This window comes from Amblyomma americanum, chromosome 9 (genome assembly GCF_052857255.1).
Source record: "Amblyomma americanum isolate KBUSLIRL-KWMA chromosome 9, ASM5285725v1, whole genome shotgun sequence".
In the NCBI taxonomy this organism is placed as follows: Eukaryota; Metazoa; Arthropoda; class Arachnida; order Ixodida; family Ixodidae; genus Amblyomma; species Amblyomma americanum.
The window spans coordinates 91,370,599-91,387,805 of NC_135505.1; the positions used below are offsets into that span (position 1 = coordinate 91,370,599).

Sequence of the window (17,207 nt, forward strand, 5' to 3'; positions counted from 1 at the left end):
ATGGCTTAAGTCGAAGCCCCTAACGTAGGAATCCGCCTCAAAGTTGTTTGTTAGTGATGTTTTCTTCCTGAGGCAGGATTTTTAACATATTGCTTTTGTTTAGTGTTTCAAAGTGATTATGTGCTTTCTAGTGCAATTTTCCAATTTGTGGACGCGTTCTGAGTGCTGCTTGACTACTGTAAGGAACTAGGCAGTAGTATAAAACGGGAAAGAGCCTGGCAGAGCTTAGTGAGGGTTGTCTCGTGCTTGCTGACTGAGCGGTTGCGTTTCGGCGTAGTTTTAACGCTTGCTGGGAACGAGCACAAAAATGGCAACTCTCGCGAAGTCACTTTGCAGTGTCCTGTGTGATCCTGAACATGAGAACGAGGCCTTCTCTGTGCGCTGCGCTCAAGCAACGTCGAGGGACGACCGGTTTCGATTACGAGCATCATCGAGCGACATCCCTCCGGACAGCGGATGCAGTCCCCTGACCATCGGGATCTCCTTCTCCCGGCGGGGCGGTCTGTTACGTTTCGGCTACGACGCGCGGTATAGCCGGCGCGGATGCAACGGACGCCGGGGCTTCGTTCAAAGCGGCGGTCATTTGGACCCGTTCAGTGCTGCCGTAACGCCTCCCGCCAAGCGCGTCCAGGCAGGTTTCAATGCCACGTGTCGTCGTGTGTGCGTGTGTGTGTGTGTGCATGTTGGTGCCCACGCTTGTCAAAGCGCGGCAGCCGGGGAGAGGAGCTCCCCAACTGGGAGGCGAGGAGGTCTGACCGGCGCCGGCCCGGCGGACGCGCACGTCACGTCTGAACATGTTCAAGCGTCGCCGTATCGGACGCCTCTTCCCAAGCCGTTCCTTCTTGCCCTCGACTCCGTGGGTATAAAGGGAGCTGCCCCGGAAGCCAACGAGAGACTTCGATTTCTTCCTTCGAGTAACGTGGTCGCCCTGACCGGCTGCTCTTTTGCGATGCCAGAATAAACAAGTTGTTCTGTTGCCACTCGACTCATCCTTTGCCGGGACCTTCGGATGTTTGCAGCTTTGCCCCAGGCCGCCAGGCCAACGCTACCCTTGGGGCTTGCAACCCATTTGCAACAGCAGGTATGTCAGCCCGTTCAGAAGTGACACTAGATTCGTCTATCTCTCAGGCGATTGTGACTGCTGTGGAAGCCTCTAGGGCTAAGATGGTTGACAGGATAGTGTCCACGTCCACTGTCACAAAGTGCATATCTAATGATCTGGCAACACAGATTACCCTGGGCTTGCAAATTGGAATAACTTCTGTCATGTCAGGCATACGTTCGTTAATGACCCAACATTCCGTGCCTGTGCAGTCGCAGCCGCAGGAACAAGTTACTGCTGTTTCTCCACTTCCTGGGCCCGCTAATTCAGAATATGTTCAAATTATTTATGATGCAGGGATAGTGGAATTCAGATACACGAATCCTCAAACGCGGTGGATCCCCCATGTCTAACCCTTCTTCATCACATCCACAGCCGCAATCAAAGAAGCAAGAGATTGGCTCTAAGCCAAAAGAATCTATTTTGGGGCAGGCTGTTCCTGCTGCCCAGATTTCTCAACCATAGGGGTGTTAAAAGCTTTCCAGTGGAACTCTTGGTCACTTCTTTCACTTCAATAGACTTGCATCACAGACGACAGCAGACCTTATATCACAACATAATCCAGCCATAATTATTTTACAAGTAACTTGGCTTACATCTGAAAAACATTTCTATTTGAAAAATTATACTTCATTTCGACAAGATTGACAGTCAAGAGGAGAAGGCTTACTTATACTAGTTTCTAAATTTTGTCACAGGGCTAAGATTATTTTTAGCCCTCTACTATAGACTGGGAGTTATTGGTTTAGACTTTGAAATTCCAGGTGCTATCTCTTTTCATTAGTAAATGTTTAGTTTTCTTGTGTTGTGCAGAATACCAGGCTGCTAGATTTCCTGCTACTTAATTGTGAGAAGTGAGTTCTCTTGGACGGCGACTTTAATTCTCATCTTGTGTCGTGGGGCTTTAAGGCTGAGTAATGTGGTAAGTGCCTTTGGGATTGGGTTACTGATAACAAACTTTCGTGCCTGAATTCGGGTTCGGTCATATTTCTCCGCGCCCAAATCTAATCTATGTTAGATTTAGCTTTCACCGGGTATTGTGTTCCTGTACTCAATTGGTCGACTGTGGATTGTGAAACATCTAGCGATTGCATACCTATCGTTTTTAATGTTTCATCATCACCATCATCATCATAGCCATCATCATCATCATCATCATCATAGCCATCATCATCATCATCATCCTTACTACACCCACTGCAGGGCAAAGGCCTCTCCCATGTCTCTCCAATTAACCCTATCCTTAATGTTTATTGCTGCTTAAATCCGACGTGCTCTCAGTTGAGGTCATATATAAACTATGACCAGTTTCCGACCACTTTGCACTCCATTCTTGCTTCAGCGGTTAATTCTGCTATAGAGCATACAGCAAAAGGCTTATGCTTGGCTATTGAGGAATGCCGAAAGAAGTCCGAATATTTGGTACGTACATCAAGATGGAACACTTCAGCTAGGTGGTGGAATGCAGATTGTTCGCGGATTACAGAGGCAGAAAGGCTGCATGGAAGAAGCTCCTGCACAATCAGTGCCCGAAAAATTGGCATGAATAAAAGTTCATTGTGGCTACTTTTAACCGCACAATCTCACAAGTGAAAGAAAATTATGAATCCGGGCATTTCGATTTCGTAACAAAATCAGGAAATCGTTGCACACTTTACGGATTGTTTACATCGGGGAAACAGATTCCGGTTTCAGAAAAATCAATCTCATGTGTGTTGACACCGCCAGAAACAATACAAAAAATGAAGACATTTGCCAAAGGATTAGAGCAGCGTTTCTCGTCTGTACTTCCTTTGCGCTCCGCATTGTGGCGTCAGTGGACCAGATTCAGCATGTCCCCCCCTATTACCCTTCCCGAGCTTTCCCTGATAGTGTTGAGGTTACCGACTGCTGCTCCTGGCCCTGATAGGGTAACATCAAAAATGTTAAGCATCCTCGTTGAGGAGTCCCCTACCTCCTTATAGCAGCTGGTTAATTTTTCCATCAAACATGCATGAATTCCTCCTGAGTGGAAAATCGCCAAAGTGATCACTTTACCTAAAAACAATGGTGGTGGCTTTTCACTTGATAATATTAAGCCCATTTCATTAATATCAAACCTTTTTAAGCTAATTGAAAGGGTCATACACCTACGTGTTTCGGAGTTTGTGGACCGCAATAATCTACTTAGTCCCTGTCAAATTGGTTTCCGTCAAAATTGTTCCATATGGAATGCTCACACCGACCTTGAGAGTGGTATTCTTGCGCGGCGTCAAAAAATGCATGCTGCGTTGGTGACAATAGATGTAGCGAAAGCTTAAGACAGTTTGGAACACTACATATTATTGTAAAAATTACATACTCTGCAGTTTTCGAATTATTTACTTGCGTGGATATCTGTGTTCCTCGAAAAGAGACAGGTTTTTGTGTATTAAATGGTGTCAATTCTGGAAGATAAACAATCCAGAGGTGTTCCACAACGGGCGGTCCTGTCGCGTGTGCTCTTTAATATCTCAATGAGCTCTATTCCCAGTCATCAATATATTCGCACGTACGTCTATGCGGACGACATTTCCTTTTTTCACTGCTGCAGCTGGCATTCAATATCTTTATGTGCGCCTCCAATGATACCTGAATTTGCTTGAAAGTTGGTTGTCTGACATACGTCTCACCTTAAATGTAGACAAGTGCGCTGTACTTGTTTTTCAAATGTAAGGTCCTGTTCATCTGTCTCTCATTTACCAGCGACAAAGTATTCCTCAAGTTAAGTCATTAAAATATCTTGGTGTCATTTTCGATTACAGCCTCACATGGCGCTCTCACATTGACCATGTTGCAGCGAAATGGGTTCGTGCTGTGGGCATGTTGCTTAGAATAAGTAATCCCCGGCCTGGAATGCGGAGAGATGCACTTTTTCTGATTTATGTTTTGTATGTCCAACCAATTTTAGAATTTGGATCTATGCTGTTTTCTGGTACAGCTGCTTACAAAATTCGTCCGCTCGTTCTTTTGGAGCGGGAAGCGCTTCGGTTGTGCCTTGGCCTCCCCAAATTTGTGGCCAATAACGTGCTTCATCTTGAAGCCCGTATTCCTTCTTTATTATCTAGATTTCAATTTATAACTTGTCAAACGCACCTAAGGATATATGAATCAGATATACACCGCTCCTTGTCTGTTTTTTTGTTGCCAGCCGACTTCCTTTTTTGGAGTCCATTGGTCTAGATTTCATTCCCCGCAGGTAGTTATGGTATAAAATTTGCTTGATCCTTTAAATGTTCTTTTGTATAACATCCTTCCGAAAAAAAACAGTGGATACTCTGTAGAAATTGTGTATGATGACATTTTCTCGAAAAACGCTAAGCATTTACCACCCCGAATTTTAAATGGAGTATTAGAAGACGATTTAAAAAGCCTTCCTATTAGCTTAACGATATCTACTGACGCCTCCCAATTTGATGAAAAGGCAGGGGCGGGAACATATTGGCCGTTTCTAGATTGGTCTTTTTCTGTGCGGCTTCCCGACTACACCGCAATTTTCCAAGCAGAGTTTCTGGCGGTGGTGCTTGCTCTTCGCAAACTAGAGCCAGCTTTCTCTTCAGTGACTCTCATTACAGACTCTCTTTCTTTGTGTTCCTCCCTTACTTCGGCTGTGGATTCGCCAATCTTGAAGACCTTCCATTCAGTACTCCCTCCGCATTTGAGCCTTGCTCACATGATATGGGTGCCAGGTCATAGCGATGTGACAGCCAATGAAGTTGCGGACTGCCCGGCATAGGCGTCCCTCAATGGCCCCGTTCTACCTATCGTTTTGGCTACAGCGTACATCACAGTATCGAGGTTTCGAAGACAGAATTTGTTAAGAATGACAACTGGATCTCTTTTAAGATATGATGATTAACTGCATTTGAGGTATTCGTGGAGCAGGCAAACATGCCATTCGCGGCAGCTTGAGGTATCTCTATCAAGTCTTCGCTGCCGGAGCCCACCCTTAAATTTTTATTTTCACAGGTCTGGGTTGGCGCTTAATCCCGTCTGCGTATTCTGAGGTGAGCACGAAATCATAGACCATATCTTGTTCTTTTGTCGCCGCTACACCATGATGAGAAGACGGCTTTTAGAGAAGCCACAACAACAGCTTGGCCTTTGTTTAAGATGCCCAGTCATATTGTCGTTCGAAGCCACCATACTTGGGTACAGCCACAAGTCTGTTTTTAACACCGTCCAAATTTTTTTAACGGAATAAAATCGACAATTTTCATTAGTTTTTTCAATATTATTTTTATTGTTACAATTATCATTATCAATTAACCACCCGGCTATAAACCTCAGTGTCGATCTCCTGCGGGCGTTATGCATTTCCCGTTTAATTCCGCTGTTCCTTTTTATTTACTTCTGCCTTCCTCAGCATGCAATCCATTTTTCTCCAGAAAATATTTATCTGAAAACTCTGTGCCCCTCAATTTTCGGCCAATCCCTCTGTGTGGGCATGTGCTATTGCATGAGGTAATAACTTCAGCTGGCAACGTGAACCGAGTTTTCTTGCTGCAGACCTGACTGTATGATTGAAATTGTCAATTCAGTACGCTTTCTAACAGGGAAAATGCCGGCGATAACAGCATGACAACAATTATTTCCACATCGTGGTCCTGTGCTCCGTTTTTTATTTTCCACCTGTACCGCCCTTTTCATAGATCTCAATCTTTTTCTGGTGCATGATCGCCTTTTTGCTTCTCGTTTCCGTTCCATTTTTCTCGCAGCAGTTACACAGCAATATGGCAGGCGTCGCCGAAGCCAGCCGCAGTAATGGCGATGCCTCGTTACATCACCATTCTGAGTCCATGAAAAGCATAGACGACGAAAAAGGGTAAGCTCTGCATATCTTAGACTAGCTTAGTCGAACCGGCTTGCAGAACACTCCAATTAGAACACAAGAACTCGTGATGCTGTATGATATCTATTCAAGGCATGAATAAACTTTTTCGAAGGACGTTGGATATGAGTTATTTAGAATTCATGGCGGAAAAAAGTAGGAAGAGGGGTGTAGGGTTTTATGGTCCTGTTGGCAAGATGCGTACGTCAATGCTCTCTGTTTAAAAAAAAGACCTGCCGGCCAACAGAGCTTCCCAGAGTATATTTCTCTATTAGGGGAGAGATCGAGGTATAATGCCTTCCTGATCGCCCCAGAGCCACATTTATGACGCTCCTAAAATTATATATTTTCTAATACACGGTTAGCGGTTTTGTCCACAGGTAGATAATTGTGCCTGATCCTTGACATATGGGGAGGGGCGCATTCGGCGCATTCGCTCTCATTGAGATGTGGCATTATGTTGACTGCATAACAATGCTACACTTAGCAATAAGCATCACCATTTTATAAGACTACCGTATATGACCGGGCCGATGAAATAGAAGTCCTGTTGTATATTTCTTCGTTCCCGTTCTAAACGCGTCTTGACGTGGTATCTGCTCTCCGTCACTACCCGTTTGGTTAAAAACTTCAGATCACGATCATGTACCAACTAGCCTCAAAGTACTTTGGGCACTGACATTATTCAGATTTTTCTATAAACTGGACATTCTTTTTGCCAACTGCCTTTCACCTAATAAAAGACTGCGAAATACAAAATTGCGAATTTCTCCTTTGCAAAAATGCCAATTAGCGCTGTGTTGAGCGCTCTCAATTCAAGTCAGGGGACGCACGTGATTGAAAATCTTTCTGGGTCTCTTGTACGGCGTCTATCAGAACCTGCTGGAAAATTTCGGGCATATTTCCGCACGTAAGGAGAATTAAGTGCACCTCATAATTTTTTTTTTCATCCACGCAGGTCCAAGCGAGGAACGGCGCCATTCACATGGATTGTCATCCTCGCGCTCTCACTTTTTGCCGTGGTATACGCCTACGTCATTTTCGGTACGCACAAGCCCAATGCGGAGTCATACGAACCAGTATCTAAAGAACTTCAAATTTTCAACAAATTTTGAAAGCTGAGCACTGCTGATTTAGGCAGCATTGTTAATTTCTTTGCCATTAATATTTAAGCGTGACATTTTTGCAGCAAATTACGCGTACCGGATACCCAATTATATTTGTCTGATGGAGAAAAAAAGCATTTTTTATCTATTACGAAATAAGAGCTGGGGTATCAAGCTTCACAGTAGTGTGATCCACACCAAATGCAGGTTTTGTTGTCTAAATTAAGTTTTTGCCTGTAACACGAAGAACCTTTCCTTGAGGTTATTGCCCGAATAACCATTGTCCAAGAAAAGTATTAAACATCAGGGAAATACTAGGATAGCAGAAAAAAGTGGGCAATAGTAAGATTGCTATATTTATGAAAATAATAAAAGTGGACATTGTATGTTTCAAAAGGGGAAGAATTTTTTAGCTACACACAGTACTTTTCAATCGTACATAAAGAAACCAAAAACACTGTAACGTTGCGAGATTACTTAACTCGGAAAGCTGCTGTGTCAGTACTGTGCTCGCTCGGGTCAATTACCTAAACTAAAAGGCATCTCGCCAATCTCTGCAAGGGCACCATTTTAAGGAAGCTCAAGTCGTGCAAGTCGCAAGGCTGAAGCTGTTTCAGTCTTGGGACTTTCATTGAGTGGCCCAGACGGCTTCGTATGCGAAAAGGGAAGTTTCACGCACTGCCCACGGTCGCCGAACAGCGAAGTAGGGACGCTGAGGACGACGCTCGACATTGCGTTAATGCACGGAGCCCAGGTCGCCTGTAAACAGAACCCGAAGAGAGTAAACAGAGTAAACAGAACATGTAACAATAATTTAGAGCGACAGCTCTACTTCTCGGGGCAGAACTTTTGATTTCGATGTAGATGAGACAATGACCTTCAATGCCTCACAAGGTCAAAGCGAACCTGTCTGGTGGTATGGCCCAAGCTATGGTAGTGTGACAATGTGATCATATGACTATGACCATTCGGTACCTGACCTTGACCGTCGGATTTTATTTGAGACTGTGGGCAACGCAAGGGCAATCACCTTGAATGCCTCACAGGTCAAACCGAACTTAACTGCGTGGTGCCCAAGCTTTGGTATTATGACCACGTGATCATATGATTATAACCATTGGGTGCCTGACGTTTACCTTTGACCTCCACCCTTCCTCTTGACATTTGATTGGAGACAGTGGAGACCATGCTTAACACAACTTTCTATCGTATAACTAGGTTCAAGCCACGTTGAACCCCAGCCATATTTTCAATAAATTTTGGAGGTCACTGAGCCCGGACGCTTTGAGCAAAAAAGCGTAAATTGCTGATTAGGAATGCAAGTAAAATATTCGACTTTGGCATCTGTAAACAGCGCACTCCCATTGCCAAGCACTCTATAAACTCATATACAGGGTGTACAGGCTAACCTAAGCTAAGGGTTAAAAAATGAGAGATTTGAGGTAGGACAGAGAAACCACTTACATACACCTACTAGCCGGCTTGCGCAAGTAGGCAATTTTTTTTGTGTTGCTATTTATTAAGTAGTAATAAACATAATTTTTCTAAATGCGTAAATATTGACTTTAGACAGCAGATGTAAATACCAAAGCTGGAGAGCACCTTCAGAAGCCCCCCTTGCATGTCTTAGCGATAACGGAAGCCTCACGTGTATCTTTTTTCCGAGCTAGAAAGAAAGCCCGCGAAATACAAAAATAAAATTGGTGGATGCACCGTCCCGCTTGCAGACTAGCTCGCGCGGGCGTCGCATCCACCGTCGACATATCGGCCTGCCGGAGCAATGGCGTCGTCGCGCCTTGCCAGCCGCTGATATCATTCACTCAAGCCAGGATTGAGAGCAGCACAATCTTGGCGCGTGGATGCCCTTGTCACGTGATTTTTTTCTGTTTCGGGGGTTTTCTTTGGAGCTCGGAAAAAAGATACACGTGCGGCTTTCTTTATCAGAAATAAATAGAAAGGAGGTTTCTGAAGGTGCTCTCCCAACTTGGCTATTCACATTTGCTGTCTAAAGTCAATATTTACGCACTTAGAACAATTATGTTAATTGCTAATTAATTAAATGCAAAAAGTTGCTAATGATGCGCAAGCCGGCTGGTAGGTGTATGTAAGTGGTTACTCTGGCCTACCTCAAATATCTTCTGTTTTAAACCTTGGCTACAGTTAGCCGGGACACCCTGTATAAGAGGATAATATTCTGAATGATATTTTTGCGATAGGCTCAGTGTCTGCAAAAATTATGATGCATTTTTAACCATTCCTTCTGTGATGAAGATTCAATTCTGATTAGCCTTTTTTTTAAAGCAATAAAATATTCTGGAAATCGAGCTTTTGAAATCAAGTGCGAAGGCAATGCTCGTAAAGAATATTTGTTTCTTAGGAAGCTGTCATTCTGAGTACAAATATGCGATGATATCGGTATTTCAGGTCAGTCATCGCACCCTGTTTGTAAGTATTACATTTTAAAGGCAATGGCAAGCTCACAAGTGGGAAAAGTTCTAAGAATATTCCGAAATGAGAAGGAAATTATTAAGCCCAAGTTGCCTGCAGGTAAGTGCTCTTTTCAACATTTGAAAGTTTGAAACGTTTTAGAAAACAACAATAAAATCAACGAACTTAAGTTCAGCCACTCATCAGTGCGTGCATTTACACTCAAACCATTACACGTTAACCCTTAAAATTTGCTGTACGCCATTTCGCGACACATCAATAACATCACTGCGATTACTTTAACGTACCCTCTCTTCGCCTTCATTTATAGTTCAACTACTTCCATGAGCCACCCGGGTCAAAGGAAGATGTACATAGAGAGCGCAACTTGCGTGCTGTGTTCTGATTGCAACGACCTAGCTACACACAGGTTCTGGAGTGTTCCAGCTAAAGAGAAAATTGTACCCACAGGTTCTTCAGTACGAAAATATATCTAGATAATTCTACAGACTGAAATACGTGATGTAACTTCCGGACGAAAAATATGCCTACTGGCGCGTTAAATGCACAGTTGCCCAGGACTCGGACTAATGCTTCAAAAATGGCAAACTTCAAGCTACAACCGACAGAGAGGACAAGCAGCGGTAGTGTGACAAACATTATACCCATTTCTCACTTTTTTCAGACGCCAACCGTGATCGCCTTGCTTGGAAGAAACAGCCTTCTTGGCGTCCGGAAGCACCACAGAGGGAACAAGGAAGTATGCTTGCTCTTCTGCTTTTCTCCTTAGTTACAATGACTGGACAAATGGGCCTGTAGCATTTGGTCTCCACTGAAATGCAATCGACAAGAGTGGAATCTAACTCGCGTCTTTCCGGTCATATCCCATAATTCATGCGGTGCTGTAGCCAAGACAGATCAACTGCTAGCGCAGTTACCGATCAGCAACCGCGTGTCTGCGAGCAACACACAGTAATTGTTGCATAACCTTATAGCTGTTAGAAAGTGACACAAAAATAAAAATAAGTCTGTGGAGCCACAACTACGATTTATTGGGTCGGATGTTTGGACTTTCTTCATACCTATAAATAAGATAAGTGGCATCCTTTAAAAAGGCGCGCGACGACAGACATATGAAACTACGCTGTAGAAGGCGTGATAATTGGCGAAGTTGCTGAAAAATTAGGTCATGACTTCTCAGTAGACAGAACTTGAGAGTGTTTTGGATTCCTAAAATATGTCAGTTTATACGTGAAGATGCTGAAGTGAGTTAATGCCAAGCCGTCTTGTGTGAACATCGTTCTGTATCCGTGTTTACCTTTCCTCACTGCCGCGTTCCGTATAAACGCAAGCTGTAGCTTTTCTTTTCTTTATTGTGCGTACAATATCCACCAAAGAACTCTAGAACTGTTTGGAACCATAGCCCGAAAGATAGTGATGGGTCCGATACAAACCATGTTACTAGGGAAAGCCGAGAAACTCCAGCAACTGATCATAAGATGACCTTCGTTGATATATCAAAAAGCGCAACGGATCGCACGGGCTTTCTAGTGGCCAATCAAGAATGTTTTAAATGAGGCAACAACATGATTTTTTCCTAACAATGATTAGGAATTAGAATAACGATTTGGGCACTATCAAACTCCATTAGTCTCCAACGATAAGTCTCCCAGCATGGCTGGTAGACTAAAATTGTGGTTGGTTGCAGCTGTCGTAGTTCAGTCAGAAAGTCTGAATAGACATTGCTTCTATAAATCCCTTTCTAAATACAAAGAGTCTAAAATGAACACTACACATTTTTAACAATAAATCGCACTGTTTCAGGGTTCGCTGAAGAAGCAGATGAATCATTCCAGTGGAAGACGTCTTGCAGTGAAATCACTGATTCGTTACTTCTAAATATGCACTCAAACGCATCGCGACATAAAAATCAATAGGGAGCACGAGTGAGACGAGTTGGAGTTCAGCGCCCGTCCTGTCCTTGTCTTCTGTGTGACAGTCCTTTTCAGCGCTGCGGAACTCTTCCTCCGAGAGAATATTTCTCAGAGTGTGAACCCATCCCGATACATTCAAACACCATAGTCTTCAAACGTAGGCCTTCATGACGCTTAAATGGAATGAGCGTAACATGTCCAAGTTACGAAGTGGTCATGGCGCTCGTGACGAAGCAATAAACCCTTAGCGTCAAACAAAACGGAAAGTGCACAATTCAATAGCGAACATCCAAAAAAGTAGTGCTAGCATTTCGAAAGAGAATTACAGTGATGTTTGTTACCATTTAAAAAGAGCTGTTATCGGTTCTCATAAAAAGAGCTAAACTGCGCAAGTAATGAAATTTGTCCAAGATCTCTTTAGCCTTCTCGCGGTTGAATTCTTTCTCTTATGGTTTATTTACTGCTGATATAAGAAATGAGTAACAGCTTAGGATTGACCTGAGATTTCAAAAGAGCGTGGGAAAGCGTAACCATGTCCAAATTGTCTGAAATAATAGTAGCTCTGTCAAGACCATGTGCATACCTCCATTGTTACCCGTTTTATAACAGTGTCTTTGAGAGTGACCACCAAAGCATGGAGGCCAAATCGTTCAAGACACCTCGATTGGTAGTGGGCTATTTCAAAATTGCCGTCTACTTAGCGTTTAAAATATAGAGCGGATATTGCCACATACATAAGAATTTAGCAATGACAAGAGCTTGAATGCATTCAATTATTTATCGCTCTTTAATGCGACGCAGTAGGAGAACGCACAGTAGAGGGAGCGGACGTAAAACAACCGAAATCGATGCGTGTCTCGACTGCAACAATACCTTGCTTAAATGTACGAGTACAGACCAACGCAGCGAGATGCAGCTCTGCTGGTTTCATCAGAGCTGGGCCACCTGTAGCCAGGTAGCAAATATACTTCACATACCTTGGAACGTACCCCACAAATATGGACAAATTGTTTTCAACAGGAAACAGCTTAGGAATGTATTTTCTCATATATTGCAAGATTTCACCTTAACAATGAATAGATCCACGGATGCCGTTTCATAGCGTCATATCTTCATAGCGATATAGCGTCATAGGTCATAACGGTACCTTAAAATTTGTACTATTCAAAAGTTTTGGCCAACATTGTTGGACATGGGAACTTTGAGCATTCACCGCCATGTCAACAGGATGGCGAAGTAAGACGCTCACAGAGAATAGTCCGTCCGAAGGGACGCAGGCAGCAGCAATTACACTTCTCTAGTTTCACTTTCAACCTGCGCCCTGCTCTCGGCGCGAATTTTAAAAAAAGACTTACTGAAAGAAGTGCGGAAATGGGTGAATGCTTGAATGGGCACAACAATTATTATACGCAGATGTTCGCAATAAAAGGACGACTACAATGGTAAATCATATATGCTGCGCATTGTCACGGGAAGAGCTTATGGCTAGACTGTCTGCATATGAGCCGAGAAGCTAGTACACGGCGATAAAAGAGAAACAAAATATCATTAGCAAACATTGATAGCCTGGTTTGATTTATTTCAAAAGGTTATTATGTGGAAAATGTGTATAATATTGAGATTAAAACCATTACCATCCCCCTGAATGTTGCCATACCGCTTAAAACGAAAGCATTCTTTCTATAAACTTTGCAGTTTTGCCACCAGATGACTGCTGTCGGATTGTGACAATTCATTGCTTCCGTTTTAAAGATGCACTCCAAACCGAAGTTTTTCCCCAAAACTTTGCTCTCACACCTCTTCCGAGTCATCAACTCGGCGTCGCCGTATTATTTGATGGTCGACCGGTTAGCTTAGTTTAGATAACGACCGCTGGAGATATACAGTGGTCCAAGTTTCAATACCAGGGCCAGGTCAATTTTTCTTTGAATGCGAAGCTTTCGACAAAGTTGCTAAGTTGCGCCCAGGTAGATCCTGATGAGAAGCTAATCTCTTATCTCAATACACGGCACTATCGGGTTTTGTCCTATGTACATTAGAATGCTGCCCATATATATTGGATTATATGTGCTACTACTTCTTTTATTAAAGCTCTCAAGCATTACTTGATGTCTAGTTTTATAAAAAAAACGACGTAGATAATTTACCAAGAGTCCATTCAATAACGCTTTTCACATTGATATCAGTGGCACTCATTTTTTTCAAGCTTTTGGCTCCTCCTTTGGCAAGCATATCATGGACCTTGCAGTAACCTCCAGGACGCTACGAACCCGGCATCAGGCTGGTGATGTCACCACAAGCTGCAACAATTCCCGCCGCTGCAAGCCAGGAGCCCAGTGCATCCGCGGCATCTGCGTGCGCAGACCCACAACGCCGGAGACAACTGGCGCCGCTACTGCACCTGGCGAGCAGGAGTCCACAAATCCAGACACAGCTCGAGACAAGCGGGAGCCGGCAGATGCCGGGAGCACTAGTGGAGAGCTATATCTCACATATAGGGAGACTACTGGCAAACATCGGAAGCTTAAAGTTGGAAAGACAACTAACTCCAAGCGTGAGATAACGTATAGCGACAATAGCGACGAGCGGAATCTTGCAGATATCGAGAGCAGTAGTGAAGAGCTAGATATGAAAGATGATGAGAGCGGCTATCGGGAGCTTACAGTTGGCAAGACCACTAGCGCCGAGTGGGTGCCTGCGTATAGCGAGAATAGCGATGAGTTGGAGCCGACTGATGGTGCGACCACTAGCGTCCAGTCGAAGCCTTTTGATGGGAAGATTACAAGTGACGAGCGAGAGCCCGCAGGCGGCAAGGCAAGTAATGCAGAGTGGGAGTCGACAGATGGCGAGACAGCTGACGAGGAGGTGAGGGAAGAGCATAGGTAACTAAGCCTATAATGGCGTTCATTTTTTGAGGTTGTATTTGTAAAACACTTGAGTGTTTGTGAAACTGTTCATAGGTCGCGGGAGTCCCTACGCCACAATAGGCGCAGCGATGCTGGGGTTAGGCGTGCGGCACTGAGCCGGCAGGTACCGGTTTCAAACACAGCTACTGCTGTCCCTTGTGAGACCCCCGTTGGTCTTCCCGACAAACCTCTTGCGACCAACCATTATTTTAACTGCCCCTGCCACGGCGGGCACTTTGCTCACATTGTGAGGATGATGACAAAAGGTAATGTGGCCTGGGCGGCCGGTGGGCCATCTGTTTTCGCACACCGCGCCGACTCCTGATCTTCTACTCACCGGCAGCCTTAATATCAACGCGTTCGGTTTGGTTTATGGTTTATGGGGGTTTAACGTCCCAAAGCGCCCCAAGCTATGAGAGACGCCGTCGTGAAGGGCTCCGGAAATTTCGACCACCGCGGGTTCTTTAACGTGCACTGACATCGCACAGTACACGGGCCCCTATAATTTCGCCTCCATCGAAATTCGACCGCCGCGGCCGGAATCGAACCCGCGTCTTCGGGCCAGCAGCCGAGCGCTGTAACCACTCAGCCACCGCGGCGGCTATAAACGCGTTCAATAAACACGCTACGATAGAAGAGCACAGCGAGAGAAAGCATAACGTGAAATAGAGCGCAGCCCAGCATAGTGCATAGTTGCTTGAAGACTAGGATTAGTAGAACTAGTGCTTATGGAGCCCGGGCTGCCATGAATTTTGTAATCTAGTTTGCTTCATGTTGTGCATGGCACAGTCTCGGGAAAAGGGGATTTAATTTTTACTCATATCCTTCTGCTTTTATTTTGTCGCTTTTGCTCTCGCTGTCTGCCCAACCTCACGGATAAACTCTTTTGCAGTGATTCTCACTTGGATGGATGCATGTTTGCTCATTCAATTATAGTCTGGTATCTAGAATCGCAGTGAACGCTGATGCTGACGCATTAGCCGTACGATCCGAGCCACCAGACGATGATGAGAAGTGAGGTTGCGCTGTCGCACTTTAGAAAACGCGTGCACAAAGCTCTTCAAAAACAAAATGTCATTTTAAGAAAAACGTGTACAATACAGAAACAAGGTTTTTATTTAAGTACGGTGCCAGACAACCTACCCTAGCCTTACGCTGCCGTGGTCCTTATGGGTGGTGCTGTACCCTATGCAATTATGATTTTGTGATGTTTTTACTGTTATAGCATTTACGTTTTTTTCAGAAAATTGTGGACATCGCTGTTACAATATTCACTGATTTATCAACTTGCCAACTTGTGACGTCATCGCACCCTGTCCATCGGATTATGAGTAAAGTGCTCCCCATTGCCAAAATTAATGCAATGGAAACCTGACAACAGTGACGGGGCACACGAGTCTTGCGAGGGCTCGGAAAGAGTAGTATGGCCCTCAGAAGCCCCCACCGGTGGGTTCGGTTGAAAGAAGCACCTGCGGCAGCAGTGGCGCATTGCTCATCTGCTGCTCCACTCCTTCATGCTCCAGTAGCGGTACGAGGACTCCCCGTAGTCTATGAATGCGATTGAATGGGTCGTGACGTTGTCACCGCCACGTGACCACAAGTGGAAAAGTCATAGCACCCACAAATAATGAAAATTGGCCCACCCCGTCAAATTACAAGACCTTCAAAATTTTGGTGGAGATAAGGGTGTGGATTAATATAGATTAAAGTGGTGGAATACTACAACCTCATATCAGCCAACAAGCAGAATGTGCTTAGGCAGATCAGAATTTATTTTGTACGCATACACACGAATAAATTTTAATTTGGTTTTATTTTATATGCGAATAGAATCAGAGGCATTTCAACATTTTGTAATGTAATTACTCATGCATACCATATAATGCATTGAAAGAGGTTTAACTGGAGTTTCGGCGCGAAAATCTCAAGAACATAGCACACTCATTGCAGGCACCTAAAAGGCAACTAAGTACCGACATATTTTATTTTTTAGGAATAAGTTAAGAAGGCCAGAAAGTTTTTTTTTGCGTTCTTTGGTCGTTGCGCTATTTATTCCATGTGGTGTTTCGTCGCAGTGAAGGTTTTTTCGTGTGCTTTTATGATGCGTGCTGTTTTTATCGTTGTGCTCTTTGATCGCATGCTTTATTGCCAGGTGCTTTTATTTCGTTCTTTCGTACTTTCTAACGCGTCCCGTTTTGCCATGTCCTGCTTTTTCCTGTCGCCGTAAAAATTAGGCACGAAAAAATCGCCATCTCCTGGAAAGCATAACCTTTGTCAGCGTACGGCACGATTTCGCTTGGTTATAATTGGATCTTTTGTTTTTCGGACAGAGTAAACAAATTCAGCGAGGTAAAGTGCAAGCTTTGTACACGTTTTCTTTTCCCGTTTCAGGCCTTTCACCCGGAGACCTGTTCAGATCTCTGCCAAAGCAACAATGGGCCTAGGTGGACGCAGCACGCTTAAAACAACAACGACTGTCGCCCTCGACACCGAATATCGCTGAGTGCTGCTGACGTACTTTTAGAAAGTTTCGTGAATGCTGTGTTACTGGCTTCTATGCTTGGACCGCGGTTGAGATATTGATGATTATGTGCACGACACTTATTAAATAAGCATGCACTAATACTACTCTGTGATCCCTGGAATTATGTTGAGAACGTCCAGCTGTTTTTGTTGCTGTTCTTTCACAACACAGGCTTGCGGGCGTGGTCGTTCAGCATTAAAGCTATAAAGAGAGGTTACTATAATTACCACACACAATGAGTAAAAATCCGAAATGATGGCTTGGCTTGCCACCATGTTCTCCTCAAGAGGAAACACTTATTGCTGTGATGCTGATTAGACCTGCTCAGTGAATGATGTCTAAGAACGGAGTCATGTGGT

General features: G+C 44.2%; 1 protein-coding gene across 1 annotated transcript; it reads left to right on the forward strand.

Annotated features, from left to right (window-relative positions):
• Positions 1-5,849: 5,849 nt before the first annotated feature.
• LOC144103504 (uncharacterized) lies at positions 5,850-16,827 on the forward strand. The gene is made up of 6 exons (XM_077636204.1): positions 5,850-5,945; positions 6,910-6,995; positions 10,170-10,244; positions 13,667-14,300; positions 15,261-15,338; positions 16,716-16,827. The coding sequence occupies exons 1-6, from the start codon at positions 5,854-5,856 to the stop codon at positions 16,825-16,827; spliced, it is 1,077 nt and encodes a 358-aa protein (XP_077492330.1). The 5' UTR covers positions 5,850-5,853.
• Positions 16,828-17,207: the final 380 nt, after the last annotated feature.

Excerpts from the sequence above, each read along its gene's own strand:
- LOC144103504 (XM_077636204.1), top strand. The coding sequence starts at position 5,854 with ATGGCAGGCGTCGCCGAAGCCAGCCGCAGTAATGGCGATGCCTCGTTA. Across the intron at positions 5,946-6,909 it reads AGCATAGACGACGAAAAAGG|GTCCAAGCGAGGAACGGCGC; the intron begins GTAAGCTCTGCA and ends TCATCCACGCAG. Across the intron at positions 14,301-15,260 it reads GAGGTGAGGGAAGAGCATAG|TCTGGTATCTAGAATCGCAG; the intron begins GTAACTAAGCCT and ends ATTCAATTATAG.